Here is a 23,956-nt window from a genome sequence, read left to right on the forward strand (position 1 = left end):
TACCCTCAAACTTTGTAAGAAAGCGGCTCTTGGAGGAACTGGAAGAGGGATTGTTGAGTGCAGCTTTGAAATTTGAGGATGCTGAATGTTGTCATTTGACCTTTGGAGCCTTTCCCATCCTAGTGCCCCCCCAGAAGTTTCGAATTACATGTCCTCTTATTCCTCACTGTTGGCTGTGCTTGCTGAGGCTCATGGGAATTGGAGTCCCATAACACCTGGGGAAGACTTGCCTATGATATGTGTTATGCTCACTTCTTCTTTTTTTACGTGGGAGGGGTGTTACTGTTTTCTTTTTGTTTTAACTATTTACCGTATTTTTTTGCTCTATAATACAAACTTTTTCCCTCCGAAAAAGTAAGGGGAAATGTGTGTGCGTCTTATGGAGCGAATGCAGGCTGCGCAGCTATCCCAGAAGCCAGAACAGCAAGAGGGATTGCTGCTTTCACTGCACAGCGATCCCTCTTGTTGTTCTGGCTTCTGAGATTCAGATTTTTCTTTTCTTTTCCTCCTCCAAAAATTAGGTGCTTCTTGTGGTCTGGTATGTCTTATAGAGCGAAAAATACGGTATTTTGTGCTTTTATCCTGTATTTTTAACTTGTGATCTGTCCTGAGATCTTCGTATGAAGGGTGGTGTATAAATTTTAATAATAGTAATAATAGTAATAATAATAATAATAATAATAATAATAATAATAATAATAATAATTTAAATGAATTGTTAATTTGTCAAACTGTTCATGTTTTGCTGCAGTGATGTGATAGATTTCATTACATAATGTGATTACGTACTATTTTTGTAGACTTGCTCTCTGTGGACATCTTTGAGCGCAATTGCATTTCTGGAAAGTGCAGCACATAAATATACTGACGGTGACTGAAGTTCCTGCCAGCGTCACCACCATTACTGCTGCTGACGTAGCTCAGTTGGTAAAGCATGAGATTTATAATCCCAGGGTTGTGGGTCCAAGCTCCACATTGGGTGAAAGATTCCTGCATTACAGGGGGTTGGACTGGATTACCCTTGGGGTCTCTTCCAACTCCGTGGTTCTATGATTCTATGATTGCTTACTATTTGGCAAATGAAGGGCCCAGCCCTTTCTAATCCTACAAAAGGTTAGTTAAATAATTTAAGTGTGGTTTCAGTAGTGCTCATGGCTCCCAACCAAGCCTGTGATGCAATATCTATGAAATGGAAGTTTGTAGTAGAAGGTCGGTGGTTCGAATCCCTGCAATGGAGTGAGCTCCTGTCGCTCTGTCCCAGCTTCTGCCAAACTAGCAGTTCAAAAGCACGCCAGTGCAAGTAGATAAATAGGTACCGTTGCGATGGGAAGGTAAACAGCATTTCCGTGTGCTCACTGTGTTCCAGAAGCGGTTTAGTCATGCTGGCCGCATAACCCGGAAAGCTGTCTGTGGACAAACATCGGCTCCCTTGGCCTGAAGGGAGATGAGCGCTGCAACCCCAGAGTCACCTTTGACTGTACTCAACCGTCCAGGGGTCCTTTACCTTTTGTAGTAGAGGGAGCCTGCTGAATTGGACAAACCATTCTCTACATAAGACAATGTCTCTAGCTCCCCAGCTAAGTACCCCCAATGGATGTTCCTCTTACATTTGTACAGCAGGCTGGATTCCAGCCCTGCAAATAGAAGGCATCATCACAATTTGAGTCCACAGTCCAGGCAGACAAAGGAACTCTGGGAAGGACGCAGAGCAGAACTGGTAAGGGGCTGGAGTCCAGGGCATGTCTCAAGGGCCAGGCAGGAAGGTTCCTTACACCTGCTTTCCTGTGACACTTCCACCTTCCCTGGGTATGGAGCCTTAATATCCGTAGAGCATAATGTGCTGTTCCTTCATTTCAGAACATTGCCTTGATCGTAAGCGTCCCTGGGACCTCCTTTGTGAAATATTTATCTGGTATTCTAATTTGGGCACTTGCGTGGCTGAGAGGTACTCCGTGATCTCTGAAAACATCCCCAGCCACCTCTCTTTCTCTGTCCACCCCCTCAGACGCAGAATCTCTTCATTACATGTGGAGAACTGTACAAGAAGCAATGCTATATTCCGGGGTTTTCTGTTTGTGTGTGTATTTGTGTGCGTTATTAGCTTTGTAGATTAAGTGAAGTGAGAAGAAGCTCCATTTTTGCAGTGCACAGAAAAGCGTAAATTGAAGCCACAGCAAACCCCATTAAGGTCACATTATTTTCTCTTCAGAGGTTGACTAGCGGTACCATATGCCGCACCACCTAATTACAGCAGGGTGAACTGAGGACAGAGGCCATGCTACCAGTTGGAGCTTGAGAATTCCTTTGCTTGGGCGCATTTGTGAAACTTCTAAGGTTCTGCGTGTGGGAAGGTAGAGGGGGCAGGGGGGCTGACCCTTTCAATACAGCCACTAATTTACTTACTTCATCTGTTTGCTTCCACCCCACAACCGCTGCCCCCCCCCCTTGGCTCTGCTTGGAATTGGAGGAGACAGAAAGCTCCCTGCGCTTTACCTGCTGAGAAATAATTCTGTAGTGGCGTTAGGCGGTTGCCAGGAAAAATTAATAATGGGTAACAGAAGATTCTCTTGCAGATGGCAATGTGAGATAACATATCACAGCAAGGTCATTAAGAAGTGATTTGATGCTTTTTCTCCCCCGAAAAGCCATATAAAGGAAGGCTTTTCCTTAACGCTTAGGATTTTATGTTGCAGTTTGACTTTATTTCCAAAGGGGTGGAGGTGGTCAAAAGGCGATGGAGCTTCTTTAAAAATGTTCAGCTGCGCATGCAGAATGTTCAACTAAGCATGCAGAATGACTAATTTGGGGCATTTTAAATTGTGTCGAATTACGAGGAAGACATATTTGGGCCTGTTTGATAAATATAGTAGTAGTAGTAATAATAGTGATAATATGAAAAGATTTCAGATGGGTATAAATACTTTCTGTACAGGATTCATATCAGTTTTCTTCAAGGTGAGTTATATTTAGAGGGCTAACCTTTTGGTCCAAGAGGTTAGATACCAACCTCTTCTCGTTGTTAGGCAAAAGCGATGATGAAACATGGTGGTGGAAGGTCAGAAACACGAAAGCCATAGTCACATTTGTAAATGCAGTATTTTAGCACTGTAATAAAGCAGGTGTGATCTTCCTTGTGAGGATTGTAGCTTCCCTGGAACATGTTAATATTGTTGTTTTACTAAATTGTTGTTATTAGTTATTGAATTTGTATCCTGTCCTCCTTCCTCAAGGAGCACAAATCCACCTTCTGTCTTACCCAGGGGTGCCATCTTGAATAAAATATTGGGTGGGAGGAGGTAAGCCCCGCCCCACATAATTGATCATAAGACGCGGCACATCCACACCATTTGAAGGACAATGCCCATCAACTTTAGGGGGATCCAGACGCCTCAAATATTTTATTGGGGGGGGGGCAAAGGGAGCTTGGCCCCTATGGTCTAGCTCTATCCAATGTCCTTTCCTCTGCAATGGATGATTATGGGTGACAAGATACGTAAATTATTGCACAGCCAGGAGACCATTCACAAATGTAGATGGGCAGGTTTTATTTTATTTTATTTTTGAATCAGAACGCAGTTGGGCTGGGGCATTCTTACGTAGTTCAAATTTATGTGGTTACTTAATTGTTCTAAGTTTCCTACCATCACTTTTTTAGTCCTCTGTAGACAGTAATTCCTATTTTTTTTTAATAAAATAACAAAGGTTGGGGCCTCTGTCTTATGTAAAGATCCAGACAGAGTGGTGTATACAGAGCTTGTCTGCAAGTGTTTGTTTTTATGGCTGCTCAGCATCTAATTTCAAAAATAGAAACATTTTATGAATTTCAAAATTCAGTTCAAACTCACAGGTAAAATAGGGAATATTGACTGAGGTAAATAGGTGTTAGCTAGTAAGTGCCTTCGCTTTGAACAAATCAACTGTATACAGTGGTACCTCAGGGTAAGTACTTAATTCGTTCCAGAAGTCTGTTCTTAACCTGAAACGGTTCTTAACCTGAAGCACCACTTTAGCTAATGGCGCCTCCCGCTGCTGCCGCGCCACCGGAGCACGATTTCTGTTCTTATCCTGAAGCACAGTTCTTAACCCAAGGTACTATTTCTGGGTTAGCGGAGTCTGTAACCTGAAGTGTATGTAATCTGAAGCGTATGTAACCCGAGGTGACACTGTACTTAATAAGATAGTAACTTATTACAGCTGTTGAGGTAGTACTGGGGATCCTTTGGACAAACACTTGTGTTATTGGGCTGCCATGGCTGAGAATCTGTTTTATAAACAGCAGTAAGTTTCAGATAACCACAAGGTGGAGGTGTAAAAGACCTTGTTAATGGTTTGATAAATCTGGGAAGTCTTGATAATGATTAGAATTTATTCACAAAATGACTCTCGGTCCCCCACATTCTGGAAAAAAGGGGGTGTTTTCCAACTAAACAGTTTCTACTAGTCCAAGCACTTTTGGAGTGTTTTTCCCTTCACTCTCCCTAAATATGTTCTGTGGGTTCCTTCAACGCTCCGGAGCAGATTTAGCGGGGACGAGAGGAGAGAGAGAGAAAGTTCCTTTGCGCAGCCGACAGTGGAACTGTTTTGTTGGATGCCGCCTGCAACGAAAAATTATAAACTGCAGTAAAAAGAGAGCAGTGTGCAATGAGTTACAACAGAGAGCATGTAAATTCCATTTCTCTCTCTCTAGAATAAATGAGGTTTTGAATGTGTGTTTTAAACTGGGCTGACTTGCGTGTTTGACCTTGGAAAACGGTACTCACTCAAACACCTCACAGCCCCTTCAATTTCTCTGTCAGAAATCTGCCAAAGGCTGTATTTTCCTTACATTGAAGGACATTTGAGAGAGATGCTTTCTAGGGAAGGCACTATTATGTAACTTACCAAGCTCCACTTCCAGCCTTCTTGTTCTGCCCCTTGTTAACATGACAGCACAGTGCAGAGGGGACAGCTAAGACCTGCTAATGGACTCCTGTCTATTCAGCAGGCAGTGGTTTGCCACACAACTTTGTACCTGTTTAGGTTTGTATAAGAATAGGGAGAGAAGCCTGCACGTACCATACTTTTCTGTCTATAAGACGCCCCCATGTATAAGACGCCCCCTATTTTGGGGGACTCAGATTTAAGAAAATGGGGGGAGATGGCACAGAGTTGTTTAGCTTTTTTGCGGAGGATTACCCAGGGTTGTTGAGTTCACCTCCCGTCTGTCCCATCGCTGGCAGAAGATGCCAATCACCTGCACAACTGCCGGAGCATCAGCCAGTCAACACCACCCATTGACACAGCAACCAATAACACGCACCACAGCCGCTGACAGCCTCAGCAGTAACCAATCAAACATCCACCCTAGGCACTACTCATGTATAAGACAACCCCCACTTTTAAGCATTATTTTTAAAGAAAAAAACATAGTCTTATACATGGAAAAGTACAGCTTGTACATGTGCTGGAAAAGGGTGTGAAGATTTTTATAGGTTTTTTTTAAAAAAATTAGAAGACTGGAATCACCAACAAACCCTAGGTTTTCTCAGTGTTATGTTTAGAGAGTAGCAGATTTAGGCTCTTTGTTAATTACAATATGTAGACTGTCAGGCCTCTGCCCGCCTTGGGAAGTAGGAGCACTGAGAGGTGCTTCTTTTATTTTTATTTTTTAAAAATATTTATTGCTTTTTGAACAATTTAAACACTACAAAACCAAACAAAAACTGAAGAAAGAAAAGAAAAAAAACAATACAATACAATATAAAGACACTACATAACACTAAAGAGAGGTGCTTCTTTTACACATGCTCTTGACCCTAATGTGTACTAATTGATTTGAATGTTGCATTCTTAAATTGTTCTAACAAGGTCTAGATGATGGTCATTTAATATGATTGTTGGAGATTAAAGAGCAAAGTTGCATTGAAAGAAAACAAACAGTGTTTTCTAACAAACCTTATGCTGGGTAGAAATCCAAAAATCAGTTCCAGTGAGGACCTGTATATCTTAGCATGCCAACAGCGTGGGCTCAGTTTGGGCAGGAATTGACAGAGCTTTTCTTCAAAACTAGTTGTTTTTATGTTCTGGGATGTCCTGGGGTGGGGGGTGAGGGGGCTAGCATGGGGAAAAGCCAGTCAGTATCCATTCAAACAAGAGCCTGAATTTCTCAGGTTTAGCATATTCACAGAATAGTGATACTTGCAAAGTGCTTATCTTATGGAAGAAACTTGAGACATTTCTCTTCCTGCTAGAAGGAAACTTAAGGAGACCATTGTCTTCTGGGTTTCTGCAAAGTTCAGGTGATGTGTCTTAGCCTCCTTGCTGTTGCAGAGGGAGCAGGCTCCTTGACAAATGATGGTGACAAGAGGGTTGAGACTTATTCTGCTAGAGTTGCATACGTTTTTGTTGGTGTTAGAAGAACTCTACAGCCACTCATAATGAATAAAAAGCCCTTGGTTTGGGACATTTTTGTATTTCTTATGGGGAGGGGGTTATTATATTTAAAAAATATGCCTTATGTTGTGCACAGTGAGTGGAACTAGTGAGCGATGCTTCTGCAAGCACTACAGGGGCTTATAAGAGATTCTTGTGCCCCCCCCCCCAAATCTGTTTTAGAAATCCAAGCAGGAGATGGCGATAGGAATAAAGTAAAGGTAAAGGTACCCCTGCCCGTACGGGCCAGTCTTGACAGACTCTAGGGTTGTGCGCCCATCTCACTCAAAGAGGCCAAGGGCCAGCGCTGTCCGAAGACACTTCCAGGTCACGTGGCCAGCGTGACATCGCTGCTCTGGCGAGCCAGAGCCGCACACGGAAACGCCGTTTACCTTCCCGCTAGTAAGCGGTCCCTATTTATCTACTTGCACCCAGGGGTGCTTTCGAACTGCTAGGTTGGCAGGCACTGGGACCGAACAGCGGGAGCGCACCCCGCCGCGGGGATTCGAACTGCCGACCTTTCGATCGGCAAGCCCTAGGCACTGAGGCTTTAACCCACAGCGCCACCCGCGTCCCTGGCGATAGGAATATGTGGAGGCATTTCATAGAATTGTAGACTTGGAAGAGACCCTGAGGATCATCTAGTCCAACCCCTTGCAATACAAGAATATTCAGCTGTCCCATATGGGGATTGAACCTGCAACATTGGTGTTATCAGCACCATGCTCTAACCACCAGAGCTAAGCTCCACAGATGATAGATAGATATAGATAGATAGATAGATAGATAGATAGATAGATAGATAGATAAGGAATGGAGGTGCAGAGAATATGGAATTATTCTGTATCAAAATGGCAAGATAATCATCAAATAAATTACTCTTGAATTGTTAGGAGTCTTTTAAAACCCTTCCAATATTATTAGTTTTACAGTTAAAACTTTATTGTGAAATTAAGTTGAATGTAGTGGAGCAGCCTTGGAAAAAATCCTTAGCACTGACGTAGCTTACACTGACTATTTCTTAAACATTCAGTTTTGGCTTCAAAATTCAGGAGGGAGAATTGCTCATGCAGAGAAATGCGTGTCTTACCAAGGCATCTCCAGACTTTGTTGAGTGCTGGCTTTCAATGCTTTCTCAAGCTCCTAGCTTTGACCCCAATTCTTGGTTTCTTACTTCTTCCAAAGTTAGAAAGTGGGCAAAATCGGCAACTATGTTGAGCAGGTGTATTGGTTATATTGAGCAGGGCCTTTCTGACATCTGGTTTTGAAGCTTCTCTTTTGAAATTGTTGGCTTTCCATTTTTGCCTTGAACTTGGACTTCTGGTTTCCATGGATGTGAAACACTGGGTGAGTTTTTTCTGCTTTTTTACAGCAGCTTGTAACATATGATTCACAAATGCATCCTCTACATAGTACCCCACATGTTGAGAACTAGGTTGTGGCTGGATAAGTCCTCCATAATCTCGCCAGCCATGCCCCTTTCCAAGCTCATTGGCTTGTCGTGAAGAAGGCCGTATCTGCTGGCAGTGCCAGTGTTTTGGCCAACTGCAGACGTCTGCATTATTGGACTGCTTAGCAAGACTGGCCTTGATGTTCTTGAAATGGAGTCTTGACATCAGTCCAAGACTCCAAAGACAGTTCCGCCAGCTTTGAAGCCTCCTTTGGCACTTTTTGGTTCTCTAGACCATCATCTGTCACATCCTTTGGCTCAGTCTCTACTTCAAACACTGTTTGGAACAAACTGAACCAATTCCCAGGAAGGCCAGAAGAAACCTCAGTTGATCTGCCAAAAGAGATTTTCTTATGGTGGACCTGTTACATCATTGTTCAGTTATAGTTCTAAGAAGGATGACATCACAAGAGGCACAGTGTGCAGGCAGGTTGGTTTGCCAGTGAAATTGTCTTGATCTAGGGCAGCGAAGTCACAGGGAGCATTTCCTCAGCCTGAACAAAATTTAGACAAGTGCACCCTTCATATAAAGAGCTCAAAGGGTAGACGATGAGTACAGATTCAGTTCTTAGACACTACTTCTTCCTTTCCATTTATGTGAAAAGGGTCTCTTGCCTCAAATGCTGGACTACTATCCTAAATACAAATCAAAACAGGATTCCAACCTCCCCATCATTTTGAAGCATTCTAATCACCAGCAATCTAGCCCTTGTGATTTTACTGTTCATGTCAGTGAGAGTCAAAACATTTCAATATAAAAATTGGGTGATGCCACCATGACGGATAAAACGCATTTTTTTTAAAAGCAAAAATGATTTTTATTAAAATGAGGTTTTAACATTTTCTTATTTCATGCATGCTCTTTAAAAATAGCCTAATTTAAAGTGAAACCTAAGTTTAAGTCTCTGCTCTCTTAAACTGAATCCTTCACCACCAAACTCTGTGTCTAAAATAAAAAAATGAGCCATGGAACAAAATGCCTTGTTTTTTGTGGTCCACTATTTATGAATATATATTATGTACGTGTAGGTTACAAATAGCATTTATTATTATGAACTTCAAAATGGAACTAGGCACTGGAACTTTCTCTCCTTTTCCTGGATCCTGCTGTGCTCCTTCAGTGAGCTGGGGTGAGGGGCCCTTATCCTGAACCATATTCTGGGACCTCATACCCTGCACTGACCCTTTTGCCATTACTCATGCACACCGTTTGATAAAGACAAACGCATGGGGTTTAGACCCCATGCCTGCAAGATTCTGCCCATGTTGAGATCAGAAGCAGCCTTCTGCTTGTCACTCTCTGCTATCATATCCCCTTTCCCCTTTCCTCTAACGGTGGGTAGATGGTAGCAAACAAAGCGGGGCAATCCTACTTTTATGTGGATCAGGGAGAGGCCCAGCTCCTGATAGCCATAAGGGGGTCCCAATTTGGCCAATCCTGACTCTACAGCTAATCTTGCCCTTTGCCTGGACTCAGGATTTAAAAGAAGATGGGTTGTTGTTTCCCTGTTCCAGGAGATATGATTTGATTTCTCTTTGAAGCAGTTTTCAGACTCACAGACACAAATAAGTGATTTCTGTGAGCCAAGCTAAAGTAAGGGTGTTAAAACCACTTACATGCCCAGATACTATTGGTGATAAAATGTGCCTCTAGCAAAAGCACACATCTTGTGTATGTTTATTTAAAGAGTAGCTGCAAGGGTGGTAAGTGTGAAATTATATGCTGTGCCATAAATATGGGTGTGGGGCAGAAATTAAATACTTTATGCAATTATGCTGATGCTACTCTGATCTAAATGCCAACCACAATTGGTGTTTATGCTGGTAAATTCAGTTACGTTATGCAGGTTTAATTCATAATGACATGTAAGGTTACTGGTGCTAGAGGTGTGTGCAGAGACCAGTGATTTAACTGGTGCAAAATGCCTGTGTTACATTTCTAAATTGGCTTAAGAATCTATTTAATTCTATCAGTGCAATTATTCTAAGTAAGGTATCATTTCAAGTGCAGTTTGGCAGGAATCGTAGGTGGGAGTGAATCTAACATCAAGAATGAATTGTGAAATCATTTAACAGTAAAGGTTGAGTGATCAGCTTGAGGTTTTATTTTGCCTTTACACTAATGAGTAATTGATAGTGTTTGAATAACAACATGTAAAATATCAGACATGCAATTTTTTTTTGTTTATATGCAGAATAGATGTGCGTGGAGAAACCAATTTCTGAATATGGTTTTTTTCAGCAGGAACTCCAAATGTCAGCAAAGATATTCAGGGAGGAATTGCCTTATTGTACCTTTGAGGGCCACTTATCAAATGCATTTGATTGAAAATGTTAATATGAGATGAAGCAATTGGGAAGCCAATTAGAATGTTAAATAAACAGTGCAGAATTTCACCGCTTCTGCTGACTATAGACGTGTGACATGAGACAGAGTCATTTTAGACGGTGTGTTGGATCTGACATTTAATGTTGATTAGAATAAGGGGAAATTGGGCATGAGAAAAATACTTCAGCCTTTGAAATGTGAGGGGATCTATTGTTCCACATAAGCTTCAGTACAATATTTTCAGTATTCCAGTGTAGCTGGGTGTCCCCTTCAGTAAGCGCTCGGAAAAGAGAGGAGATTGGCCTGTGCAGTTCTTCAATGGTGCTCTTGGACGTGGGAGGTGTGTCGCTATAATTGCGAGGGTTGCGCATACCAACACAGTCACAGCACTTGTCCCACAGTGTGCCCAGACACAACATGCGCTCCTTTCAACAGGAACAGTTCCCTTCAACAGGGCCGGCATTGACACAGCTCCTGTATTAAGCACTTGCTGACATCACTTGCACAGAGAGCCTTGTTGCAGCACATTGAGGATGGGATCCAGAAGAACAGCAGACTAATAAGTGCCGCCGCTGTGCAGTACCACAACCTCATCTTTCTTGAAAGTGGGAGATTTCTGGAACTTTCAGACAGCACCCACAACTGGGGCAGCAGCAGCAGCACCTCTCCGCCGCCGCCCTTTTCGCCTCCACTCAGTTGCGCATGGCCAGGCAGCGGTGTGAGGCGGCTTAAAGGGCCCCTGCCTGCCGGCCTTGCTGTGTGCCTGGCACTCCAGACCCGTCTGCGAGAGGGAGAAGGTGGCGGGAAAAGGAATGGTCGCCTCCGCTTCTTCTTTCTCCTCCTCCTCCCCGCCATTCACATACACGCCCCGCCGCAAGGCACCTGAGGAGAATTCTCCTCAGGATTGGGCCCAGAGGGAAAGGCCTCACCCTTTCTCATGGGCGGCACCTGCGGGGCGAAGGAACTCCCCTGGGTGTCACCGTGGATGTTTGTGTGTGATGCCAATAAAAGGTTTGATGATGATGATGGATATTTCCAGTAGAGAGTTTTCGTAATTGATAAATGTGGGTGTATTTGATGGAAGTGGAAGCATCTTACAGAAGAGACAGTGGCCCTGGTTCGCACAAAACTCAGCAGTGTGCTGTTTGGGTACATAATATATACATTTTGTTGAACACTTATAGAAAATGCATTAGAAGAAAATTCCAGCCTGCCCCACCAGTCCTGTTATTTGTGTGTGTGTGTGTGTGTGTGTGTGTGTGTGTGTGAGAGAGAGAGAGAGAGAGAGAGAGAGAGAGAGAGAGAGAGAGCACCTTTTGGCAGTATAGCATCCTTGTGTATACAGCTGCTTACCTGTTATAAACTTAGATTTATTGTTGTTTCAGGAGTCTATTGAGAGGAGAGTGAAACTGCACATTTTCAGAAGAGCGTCAAATTTTTAATTGCATAAATAAGATGCTGACTTAAGCAAGTGCTCAATTTCACACCACTAAAGTAAAGGATTCATAAAGGCCTGGATTTGCATAATTTAATTTTCTGCACAGAAGATACTGGAAATCAATAGCATGATTCATAGCCATACCATAGAATTGCCATGCTGCCATTCTTTGACTACTCAGGCTCCCGAGTACAAAGGATTTTACAATTGATTAAATTTTGAGTGCTGACGGGAGTGTTTTCTCCTCAGAATCTATAAACTGTTTAAACCTGTTCTCTTTACCCTTGTGCCACTGAAATGTCTTTTGGAGGGCCTGTGACTAAGGAATTATTAGCCGCTGCATTTCCCCTTTCTCCGAAAAGTGGCAGCCATTTTACATGCCAGGTTGCGTCGTTTTCCTTTTGTCAGTGTGACAGGAGCATGTTCACGTCACATTCCTTGGTAGTTTGCTTGAATTTGATGTGGAGATGACAAGGCAGAGGGAAGATAAAGCTTGTCTACCTGTAAACCATTGCCCTGGCTTTGCCTCATATCTCCAGTTTATAGGAACACGAGAAGGTAGACCATATGGAGGTAAAATGTCCTACCCAGGCAGGTAGCTGCACCAGGAGGCAAGCAGGGAGTCAAGCTGCTGGCCCATCAAGGAACTTAGAGAGTGTTTTTAAAAAAACTTATACTGGGGGTGGGGAAAGCTCCTAGCCATAGGAATCTACTTCTGCTTCCCCTTTCTTCAGTTTTGCCCCCCTCTCCCAGCACCTCTACACAACACATACCGTATTTTTTGCTCTATAAGACTCACTTTTTCCCTCCTAAAAAGTAAGGGGAAATGTGTGTGCGTCTTATGGAGCGAATGCAGGCTGCGCAGCTATCCCAGAAGCCAGAACAGCAAGAGGGATTGCTGCTTTCACTGCGCAGCGATCCCTCTTGCTGTTCTGGCTTCTGAGATTCATAATATTTTTTTTCTTGTTTTCCTCCTCCAAAAACTAGGTGCGTCTTGTGGTCTGGTGCGTCTTATAGAGCGAAAAATACGGTACCTACTTAGCTAACAGAGATAGTGATTGATTCTGAGTAGGACTTTGTTCACCCTGGTCCTTCTTTAATGCATTGATAATTATCTCTGTTCCTGTTCATTGAAAAAGACAACCAAACAGATTTCGGTTCATTTTGTTTGCCTTGGATATTCAGCCTTGGATATGTGTGTGTGTGTGTGTGTGTGTGTGTGTGTCTGCTTATTGTGAGAGGGAGCTGCGTTCTGTTTTCAAGCCGGGATTCTGCCTTTTCGGAAGCCCTACACCTCTAGTTTTGTTCAGCCAAGTGTATAGAAGCAATAAACAAAGATTTGCATGCCTAAAGCAGCTCCACAAATGTGGGGTTCTAATTTAAAAGAAAATAAAACATGCTAAGTTTTAAACAAAAAGCCCAAGGAAACTGCAGTGAAGCACAGAAGGAACAATGCAGCAAGTTTCCTTAGTATATTTTTTGTTACTGATGAATCCGGTTTATTTAATTCTTGAAGGCAAACTTGCCCTCAGTTTTTTTAAGGAGGTCTCAAAAATCTTGTCAACGAACAGAAGCAAATCAGCAACAGAATGCCTCATTTTAAAAACAACCCACACAACCCACTAAAAGTGGGAAAATATCCACCTTTCTATAATGGCTAGCACTTGGGGCTTGCTATTCCATCCTCCTTGATAGATTATATGTTATAAACTCTTTCTCACTTTTAAACCGCAAGCAGTTCTAAATGCGTGTTCATGTAAATGAATGAGTATATAAAAATTCACCACAGCTTCCCTTTAATAGGGGAGGCTTATAGGATTTTAGCTGTGGAGGACATACTGCAAGACTATTCATTGGGTTTGCCCTTCTGATCAGTCGCTATAGGGAATGCTACCATCCTTATGCTCTTGTCCGTTTCTTTCCCTAAACCTAACACAGTGCAGGCCTCTTCTCCCTTTAATCCTATGGGGTTGGCAGTAGCAGACAATACCTCAATGCCCCATTAACCCTGCTGGTGATGTCCTTCAAAAACTGGACCCTGCAGACAGATTTGGAGAGAAGGAGTGGGAAGAAAACAGATTATGCTTTTGCCGTGGTGGTGGTGTGACTTTGCAGCAGACTGTCCTGTAGATAGTACAGGGTCTGTTCAAGGTTGCACATGTCTCCAAAGTGCAGATCAAGTTGGCATTGGGTCAGAGGACACAGAAATGCTCTTCCTAAAGTTATAGGAGTTTGCTATCCAGAGAGGTCAGCTTCCTAAAGTTATAGGAGGTTGCTGTCCAGCTGCCGCACCCACGTCGTGTCCCCACATATACTTGGGGTCTACTGCCTGTGTGAGACGGAGTGGCATTCATGTTGACCCACACAAAGTCACTTTGCTTAAGAGTAGCTTTTCCTTCTCTTTCTTTTCCTTTTTGGTATTCGTCAGGAGAGTGGCTTTATTGCTAGTGGGTTATTCATCCTGCTGTGTCGGGGTGATCTGCCGAAGGTATCATGTCTGCCAGTAAGTTTTGTCTGGCGAGGGGCAGGCAGGGAAAGGAGCTCTGTCACATGATGATTAATTCATCAGCGTAATAACTGTGCCTTGAGTTCTGTTATTTTCAGCTGTACAGAGGCTGTTGATCTGATGATCTAATGATTCCAATAATGCCTAAATGATTTAATTTTCAGTCAGTGGCTGTCACTTGGCTAATAGCTTGTGCTTCTTCCTTTCCCTCCTCAGCTTTGACTGAAGGTTATGACGGCTCCCTGCATGAAAGCAGACATGGCAGCTCAGTGCAAATTCGGCGGCGGAAGGCATCCGGGGATCTTTACTGGGCATATTCAGGTAAGAGAAAAAGAACGTTGCCTACCCTTGCAAGGTAACGTGCCGAACCGTAAAATTTGCCAGTGTCTAAGGAGGAACAGGCTCTTTCGGGAGGAGACCCATGCATGCAGACTCGTTTTCTGTTGCATCCATTTTCCAATGCCACAGAGACATGCTGGTTGCTTAAAAAGCAGCAAACGGCTCTGGCAGCATGTGAAGATTGGTGGCGTGTGAGCCTTTGGAGGAAATCAGCTGATGCTATTTAATGCTTCAGGGTTTTGTTTATCTGCCCTGCTGTATTTTATTAATGGTTGGTTTAAAGTATTCTGTTTTATTATGGCTTTATGTTCAATGGAATGTATTATGTCAGGAACCAAACCTGTGATAAACGATAGCTTGGCAAATTTGGAATGACACAGGCATAACCTTTCATGTTTCTTCTTTTGATTCTGGCCATTGTGCCTCAGTGAGTAATATTTCTGCAAACTAGCACTTGCCTTGGAAGGAACCCATTGGAAGGAATTCAGAGCAACGCTAAGAGGATTGCTCCACCAGCACATGAATTTCTGCTTGCCTGATGAAGCAATCTCGCCTCCCCCCTGCAACCTGTTCTGGGGGTTCTTCCAGCCCCTCCCCCAGACATTTTGGAGTGGGGGGGGGAGAGGTATTGTGAGAGGGAGAGCCCTTTGTGGAAGCTTCTGCTAGCAGTACTGGTTAGTTGAATCCCACCCTTTGTCTCACCAGTGATCATACACTTCCATTAGGCCCAATCATCCTTCCTCTTGCCAGTTCCACCCATTAAAGGGATTCCTGGTACCCAAAGTTTATCTCTGTCAGTCTTATAAGCCTGATTGTCGAAACAAAGTAGGCTTCAGTACAATTTGTCAACCAATTAGCTTCCACTTGAATCTGAAGCTAGTTTTAGTAAATGATTGCAGACAATTCAACTCACACTTGTTATACTTTGATTCTATGAAAACCAACGTGATTTAAATTAACTCCACTGTTTTCTGGAATTGTGCCCATTGTCATGATAAATCTACTTCACATCTTAAATGTATTTTGCTTTTCTAATATAATACTGTGCAGCAATGGTTGAGATTTAAGTTCATAAACAGATGAAATGGATAGTATTTTTCTACCTTTTTTTTGTCTTACTAGAATTAAAATGGAATCTTAAGTGATGAATGGGATATTTATTTAGTTTTTATTACTGAAAATGTGTTGGAAGATTCACTTCATCCTTTTATAGGAAAAAAAAGGGCTTAAAGAAAGCATTTAGCCACATATTTCAAAAGTCTTTTAAGTAGTTTTTCACTTCTGGATGTTTTATTGCTAACTGGCAATGCATACTATGCAGCTTTGCGTCTAGCAGACGCTCAACTCTTTTTTGTTTTGATGAAGATACTCCTGCCCACCACCAAACACATTCATACACAGAAAGGAGGTCAGTTTTGGTTGATCATCATGTGAGACAGGGCCTTTTAGTTGTGGCCTCACAGTTTTGGAACGTCGTCTCTCGGCAAATACGATTGACAGATTGAACCCCTCCTTATTGTCATTTAGGTGGGCCTTGAAACATTTTCCTTCCATATTTCTTTTGTTGGCATCTGTCTCGAGAGACAGTGGGAGTGCGCACCCAGAGGTGAAGTCAAACCACTGCGTCAGCAGCATGGAAGTAACCTCCTGGGGCGCAAGCCTGGGCAGTGTGTATGGAGGTTCTGGGCTCCCCAGATGACAAGACCTGCCGCTCAGCCTTGCTGATGGGATCCAAAAGAAAACAGAGTAATATGTTTGGCACCAGCTTGGCTGCAGGATTTGCCAGAAGGAGGCACCATCCAACTGTCTTAGAGACTCCATTCTGGATTTATGTAGGGTTTACTCCTCAGCCTTTTCATCTCCCAAAGATACCTCACAAGGCTAGACGGGTGATCTTTCCAGGTTGATGAGCCCCATCTGCTCCTACGTTTCTTTTAGATTATGTATTATTTTCTACTGAGTGGCCTGTTTTAGCCTCTAGGTTGAGTGACTTGCTGAAATTGATGGTGTGCATTCACTCCTGCTTATTATCGCATGCTGCATTATTGAGATATTGTATATGTTTTTAGCTGATTTCATCAGATCTTGCAAGCTGCCTTTGGGTAGGACGGCATTTCGAAAGGCATCTAACAGATTTATTGAGTAAATAATAAATACACAAGTCCAACAAAATAATAATATCCTCTTGTCGGTTATGCCTTTCCTGTACATTCCTAATCAGTAATTACAGTTTATTTGTTGGGCTTGGTAGATACACCCCCATTCTGTGATGATTTTTTTGTCCATTGACTTAATCTCTAGATTCTACTGAGCAGAAAAGCGAAGAGGGGGAAGGCCAATCTTTCTTTGTTTCGTACAGAACCGGTAGCAATTTCTCCGTTTTCAATCAAATGCAATTCCACCTGATTAGTGCAATCTATCTGAAATTCCTTTATGTCACAATTGTTGTTTGAAATAAGGAGTGAACGGGCGGGGTGTGTGTGTGTGGAAGCAGGCGAGAGACACCGACTGGCTCTTGCCAAGGAACTGAGAGGATTTATTGCCAAGTTGTCCTCGTTGTGTCAGGTAAGAGCGGCAGCTTGGAATGGCCTTCTGTTATTTGGTTGATGGCTTTGCAATAATAATAGCATTAGAACAGCACGGCCTGTAACTTAATTCCAATGGAAACGCTTTCAACAATTGTCGGAAGACATGCTGGATGCTGTCCAGGTAGCACAGTGGACAGCTACTTCAGAGCCACTTAGTGGTGGCATATGAGGTAGGGCTGGATGAAGGCAAAGTGTGAACTGTGATTCCCAGCAGGAGTTGTTGCTTCCAGTTCAGCTGTTGAGCAGCTGCTGGCCTCTGCATCTGCGAGAGAGACTGCAAATTTATTTGTTAATGTACGTTGATATCCTAGCCTTCACCCCACCCCACAGGACCTTAGTGTGGAGTGCTCAGGGTTCCCTAGCAATTTTCCATCCAAATGTTGGCTATGCACTGAACATAGGAAAATAAAAAGTTGTCTTATGCTGAGTTAGGCCTTTGCTTGCACTGACTGGCAGCATTTCTCCAGGGCTCCAGACACATGTCTAGTAATTTCAGTGGGTCTACTCTGAGTAGGACTAGCAATGGTTATAGCCCAATGTGTCATTGGTGGCAAATTAGAAAGAAGGCATATTGTTCCTAAACATTATTTAGAAAAGCAATGTTTAGAAAATTAAATGCTATAATATCTGCTGTCCGGGGGCCTTTACATGCAGAAGGTCCAAGATTCAGCCACACCCATAGACACACTACCCTTCCCCAAACACCCTCATACAGATTCACAATTTCTTTTTGTCCACAGGCAAAATCGTTATCTGTGAGAACAAAGAGGTATCTGAAGGGGTCATTAATTCATGCCAGTCTTTTTTTTTTTTACCATGCCCTCTAAGCTAATATATATGACTCCATGAAGGAAGAAAAAAAATGTTATAAAGACAAAGGTTAGGAGAAAGATACTATTTTGGCATTAAAACAGATTCTTCTCCCCTGTCTATCCCTCTCCTTGCTCCCAGTTTACATGAGAAATCTTTGATAAGATTTGACTGTCATCCTTTGCCCACGCAGCAACTAGGACTAGATTTCCCATTAAGTCCCCCCCCCCCCCCCCCAATGTTGTAACGAAGAGGGCAGATACTGGATGTATCTTTATTTGGAGCACAGGACAATGAGATGAAGTTGGCAGGTCTCTCTCTTCTGTCTTCTCAGTGATATTTTTGGGTACGTCCTCAGGCGGGACCTTCCTCGTCTTTTCTTAGCTTGTGTACTTATGAAGACTATCTTTAGAAAGTTTCATGGAACATAGTGGTGACATTATTAGTATATATTTGTGTGTGTGTGTGATGGGCAGGGCCGGATTACGTTTGATGAAGCCCTAAGCTACTGAAGGTAATGGGGCCCTTTATATGTCCAGCTGTCCTTTGTCAACAACAAATGGTTGCTGTTTTTTGTGTTGAATATATGCTGTATGGTAATTTATGGACCTAATAGGTATCTAAAGCCATTTACACATGTTGCCATGCAACCAGTCCATGCAGAATATAGGCACCCTATATATAGAAATGAGCAAACCAGCGATATTTTAGGGAGCAGGCTAGCAGGCGGGGCCCATGACTTACATCCTAGGAGCCTACACAACACAAAACACTGTTGCTGTATGTAGGTTTTATTTTATTTGTTTCTTATCTTGTATTTTGGAAATGTACATCCAGTTTTTTTCTTTTAATTTTTTTGGGGGGCCCCAAGAGAGTGGGGCCCTAGGCTACAGCTTGTTCAGTTTATAAGTAAATCTGGCACTGGTGATGGGGGCTGTTTTCAGATATCACATATGTGAGGGATTCACCAACGTTTTCTATGAGAGTGAGTGTCACAAGATGCTCTCCCTTCCATTTGTGGCCACAGAATACACCCGAGGCCATGACTGCAGATTGCTGACATGGAGGAATGATGGTGTAATGCAGATATCTCCTCTTAATACAGTATAGCAGCTGGAGGCAAGAGAGAGCAATCAAATATCTCTAATCACTTGTACACCAGTCACTAAGCATCTGTGCATTATTGGGAGCAGCCAAGGAGACATACGTGCTGGGCAAATAGGGAACTGCTAGTCAAGAAAGTTTTCTGCTTCCACTGAGGACAGTAATCTGTAGCACTCTGCCCTTGCTGGAGTACTAAGCCAAACAAGGCATGGGTGGAGACTGAACACTTCAAACGACTCTCCTGGATTGATTGATTGATTGATTGATTGATTGATTATTTTATTTTTATTTTTTATATCCCACCTTTTTCTCCAAGGAGTTCAAGGTGGCATGCATGACTTTCCCCGCTCTCCATATCATCTCTGGGACAACTCAGTGAAAGATGGTGGCTGGCCCAAGGTCACCCAGAGAGCTTGATGGCTGATATGAACCCTGGTCTCCCAAGTCCTAGTTCAACTCCCTAATCATTACACCACATTGGCTCTCTTGGTTGCTAGAGAAAGGGACTGTGGAGGCATAGACAGATTTCATTATTATTAATTTCATTTCTATATCAATTATATGTGATTTCTTGTCGAGTGTAGTGTATGAAAGGAGAACCCATGGGCCAAAATGTTGTTTGAATCAGTAGCTGTATGAATACTAGATTGTAAAATATGATTTCTATATTAATTCAACATAATGTCAGTAATAAAGATCTCTCCCCAAAATAGGTCTTTCAGCAAATTATCAAAGTCCACTTTTAAGACTGCAGCAACCCAGAGCCATTTTGGGGAAAAGAATCCTCCGTTTCCTTTTAATGAGCTGTAATACTTTTATGGTGTTCGTGTTAGTTGATTTGGTGTGTTGCTTGGACAGGAAATGGCGGCTAAATTATATAAACATATAAAAGGAATAAGAGGTGGTGCTTTTGCTTAAGGAACATGTGGCATACCACGTGACTAAAGAATAAAGAATCAGTGAACAAACCACCAAAAATAATTGGCCTGAGACTTGGGATACTGTGAAACACAGCCGGATATTGTAGAGACCGGCGGCAGTTGGGGCATAGAGGTTTGAACTGTGTTGTTGTAAAAATGTGAAAACTGTAGTCGTAGTATTGGGGGTTGCATTTAGAATTCAAAAACTCCCTTTGGGATGATGTGCACTTGCAGAAAATCAGGTTATATTTGTTGGTCTGGAAGAAAAAACAGATGAAATCAGGGGAACTTGTGTACCTGCCTGGCATATTTTGAAAAACAATAATTTAACAAACCTCATATTTTAAAAAACAAATAACATTCCAAAACAATATATACATCACAAACACATCCAAACAATGTAACCACACATCACAGTGCATGAGAACATCAAATCCCAGGTGCAAGTGAGGAGAAGGATTTTTGTTATTATATTTTTGCATTTTTCTTAACATTCAGTCATCCTGGGAACTATGAGCAGGATTCAGCTAATGATCCCCACTACCAGAAGCCTGCACAATAATTTCTGCTAGCGCAGTTGGGTTCCCCCGCTCACCCCTGCTGTCCCCCCCCCCAACTGGCTCAGGGAGGGGGTGTCAGGAGAATCGCACACAGTGGAAGGAGAGGAGAGATTGTTCCATCGGGCAAGCAGAGTTCTTCCCTATCCTTACAAGTTTCACCTCCCAACTCTGGCATACTGTTTACAAATCCAAATGAACGTTTTATGAGTTCCATATCTGTGTAATACACCTGGCTGGAACGTAAGTTTCACCATCTTCCCAATTAACAAAAGAAATAAAACCACTCCAAGTTGAAAGGAATGAATCTGTTGCCTTTGGGGTTTGTGGTGCCTTGTAGTAGCATGCTAGCTTCTCTCCCAAGGCATCTTTAATGATCTGAAGGGACAACCAGAGGACCCACATTATTCACATATCTGTAGAAAAATGTATGCTTGTACCTATAGTGCATGGCGGGTAAAGGGCAGCAATATACATACAGGTGAGAAATCGGTGGCTTTCTTTTAAAGGCTCCAGTCACAGAGGAAGTGTGTTGGGCTATCCTTCAAAACAATTGATTTCTTCCAAGATGCTCTTCTCAAAACAAATATTGGATGGAAGTTGAAGGCTTAGTAATTTTTTAAGAATGCATTTTTACATAATGGCAACAGCAGTCGTAGTTTTGTTAATATAACCCACATTTAAGCCCTATGTGGAAAGACAAGGCTTATCTCAGGGCTTGACTACTGTATTTGACTGCTTTGATTGCTTTATAACAAGAGATAAGAGATTTCTTGGTCTTAATTCAATAGCAAGGAGGAGGAATTGTTAGCAGCACTACTAACATGACCTTGTGCACATTTCAAACCTTAGAAACAACTTTCTGTTATAAATAGGCCTATTGGAGTGGATGGGAGTTAACCATAGAAACAGACGTTAACTTCAACCCTGAAGGTCAGCTGTTTGTCTGCTTGCATAAAACTGCTGAACTGGTGCTTAAATATGAATAGGAGAATACATGTTCAGGTTTTTGCCACAAGTGACTGCACTTGCTGGGGTGAGTTATGCTGTTAGATGAGGAATAGCCAACATGCTGCACTTTGGGTGTTGTTGCGTGACAGTTCCTGTGAACACTAGCATGGCTAGTGGTCAGGGATGATTGGAATTGTAGTCCAGCAATATCTGGAGAGCATCCTGTTGGCTGTGCCTGTGTTGAACATGTAGCTCCAGAGCTTTCCTGACATGGATCCATCTGCCTTGCAGAATCAGTTTTGATCAGCTATGGTGTCTGACTTCTTTCTTTGGCGATCACTCATAGCTGAGTAAGATTGTCTTCCATAAACATGGTTTTAACAGTGAGTCCGTAAGTGACTGTGGAGGCCAATTCTGCATCCATACGTCCTTCCACAGTGGGGACATTGGTTTCCGAGCGGGAATTGATCATGATGAGGGTTTGCCAAGTATGCCTTCCTCTTAGCATGTTTCCCCCTTGCGTCCTGAGTTCGAGTGTCTTCAAAGCCCATGACACCTTTGGTAAAGGCTGTTCTCCAATTGGAGAGCTCACAGGCAAGTGTTTCCCAATTGTTGGTGTTTATACTACATTTTTAAAGATTTGCCTTGAGACAGTCTTTAAACCTCTTTTGTTGACCACCAGCGTTACGCTTTCCATTTTAAAATTCGGAATAGAGTAGTTGTTTTGGAAGACGATCATCAGGCATCCACACAACATGACCAGTCTAACGAAGTTGATGTTGAAGAATCATTGCTTCAACACTGATGATCTTTGCTTCTTCCAGTACACTGGTGTCTGTATGGGGCAAGTGAATGGTGTTCTTGGGAGGACTGAGGCGAATAGATTTTCCTCAGTGTTTCTAGGACCTGCTTCATGCCCCTTCCCCTCCCTCTCTTCCCTTTATTCTTATTATCTCTCTGCAGCAAAATATACCCACTTTCCCAGTGAGATGTAAAGTGGTAATAAAGGTGGAGGTACCTTTGAGAAGGGATACTTGAGAGGGTGTTCATTGCTCAGAGAGAGGCCTGGCTGGGCTGGGCTTAAAGGCTGCTTGTTGGAGAAAGGTCAGCAAGGAACTTGTAAACGTTCAGGGATCCGTTCAAATAGATCTGTTAGCTTTCTCTGCCTGTAAGGAGGATGAGGGCACATGCACGGATGAAGCACATCTCTAAAGTCAACCGCATCTCCAGAGCATAGGCTCAACCTCAGCTACAAATACATAGATGCTGACACAAATACAAAGGTAAGGCTGCAAGTTCAAGTAAACATTTTCAGAATCATAGAGTTGGAAGGGACCCCAACAGTCTTCTAGTCCAACCCCCTGCAAATACAGGTTATAGTTAAGGGTGTCATACTTTCATTTTTTTATTTATTGAATCCTGCCAAATAGCCCAGGGTGGCAGATAAAGAATCTGAAACAATTAGCTAAAGAAATCTTGGATTCCTGACCCTATACCTCTACAATTTTATGATTCTGTGTTGTGGTTCCTGCGTTGCAGGGAATTGGACTAAATGACCCTTGGGATCCCTTCCAACTATGCGATTCTATCTTCAAGTTATGGGGCTGTTATCCATGCAACCACATAGATGTCAAATTGGGAGCGGAAAAGTGGAGGCTAGGGATTCAAAGATGAAATCCTGACTTCAGTGCATGAGATGCTAGTAGAACATGTCAAATAATCTATTGCACCTGGAGGAAAAAGGAGGAGTTACTGGTATTCATTGAGGAATGATTAAGGGCCACACTTGAATGAATCAAGCACTTCGCCCAGTCTGTAATATAAAAATAGCAATGAAGTTAATACTTAGCTCTGTCAGCTGAATAACGTTTTTAAAGTCTATGAACATCCTTGCATTTAATGGATTAATTAACCAATTAAATATTATATGATCTCAACAAAGATTAATTCTGGGATATGAATTGTGCTTTTACCTTGGCTGTACAACTAGGGGAAAGCGCATATTATTTGGGAATCTTAGAAGTCACTTTTACCAATGTGGAGAAGCACTAGGGAACAACCGCTTGTACAACTTGAAAGGTGTTGATGGGGCTACTATTTGGAGAAAGGAGACACACACTTCATTCCGTGAGACAAATGTGACAGGATGTGCTGTGCCCAGTGTCTGAATCTAAAGGGCTCATATCACTTAGACTGACCTTCTGTATTTTAATATTTCCAATAAATATATTAATTGCAACAATTAAGCAGTGCTTTCAGCCTTCACGGCGATAACCTTCCTTCCTTTTTTTGTCAAGGTAACTACTTTATTCTGTCGGCCTATCTGCTTGATCTACCTAATTAGTCAACGACACGTATGTGGCTGTTATTAACTAAAGTGTCTAAATGCCTTAAATCTTTAATGCTGTTCTCATCAAAGGTTCTTTTGAGGTAGGACGGTATTGCCTTCTGCATTCTAAATAACTGAACTCAGAAGAATTTATTTAGTCGCCTAAGGTCACATATGAAGGGTGTGACCAATCTTCCTTGGGAGCATTTTGGTCTTAGTGCGTA

At 42.6% G+C, this 23,956-nt stretch overlaps 1 protein-coding gene and 1 long non-coding RNA gene across 6 annotated transcripts in view; one reads left to right on the forward strand and one right to left on the reverse strand.

Moving 5' to 3' along the window:
* PTPRG (protein tyrosine phosphatase receptor type G) overlaps window positions 1–23,956 on the forward strand; it is a 518,906-nt gene that overhangs the window by 103,647 nt on the left and 391,303 nt on the right. For 3 of the 5 annotated variants that reach the window (XM_083424609.1, XM_083424610.1, XM_083424611.1), the window contains exon 2: window positions 14,351–14,455. In XM_083424609.1, the coding sequence (XP_083280735.1) occupies window positions 14,351–14,455 (105 nt within the window). Of the gene's footprint in view, window positions 1–10,912; window positions 11,202–14,350; window positions 14,456–23,956 lie in introns of those variants that run through there. The other 2 variants (XM_083424608.1, XM_083424607.1) reach the window with 2 other exon arrangements.
* LOC310671049 lies at window positions 4,347–8,389 on the reverse strand. The gene is made up of 2 exons (XR_014507714.1): window positions 7,502–8,389; window positions 4,347–4,595 (listed from the first exon to the last, which is right to left on the reverse strand). It is a non-coding gene; the product is annotated as an uncharacterized lncRNA (long non-coding RNA).

The sequence above is a fragment of the Podarcis tiliguerta genome (genome assembly GCF_965153285.1).
Source record: "Podarcis tiliguerta genome assembly, chromosome: 2".
Lineage (NCBI taxonomy): Eukaryota > Metazoa > Chordata > Lepidosauria > Squamata > Lacertidae > Podarcis > Podarcis tiliguerta.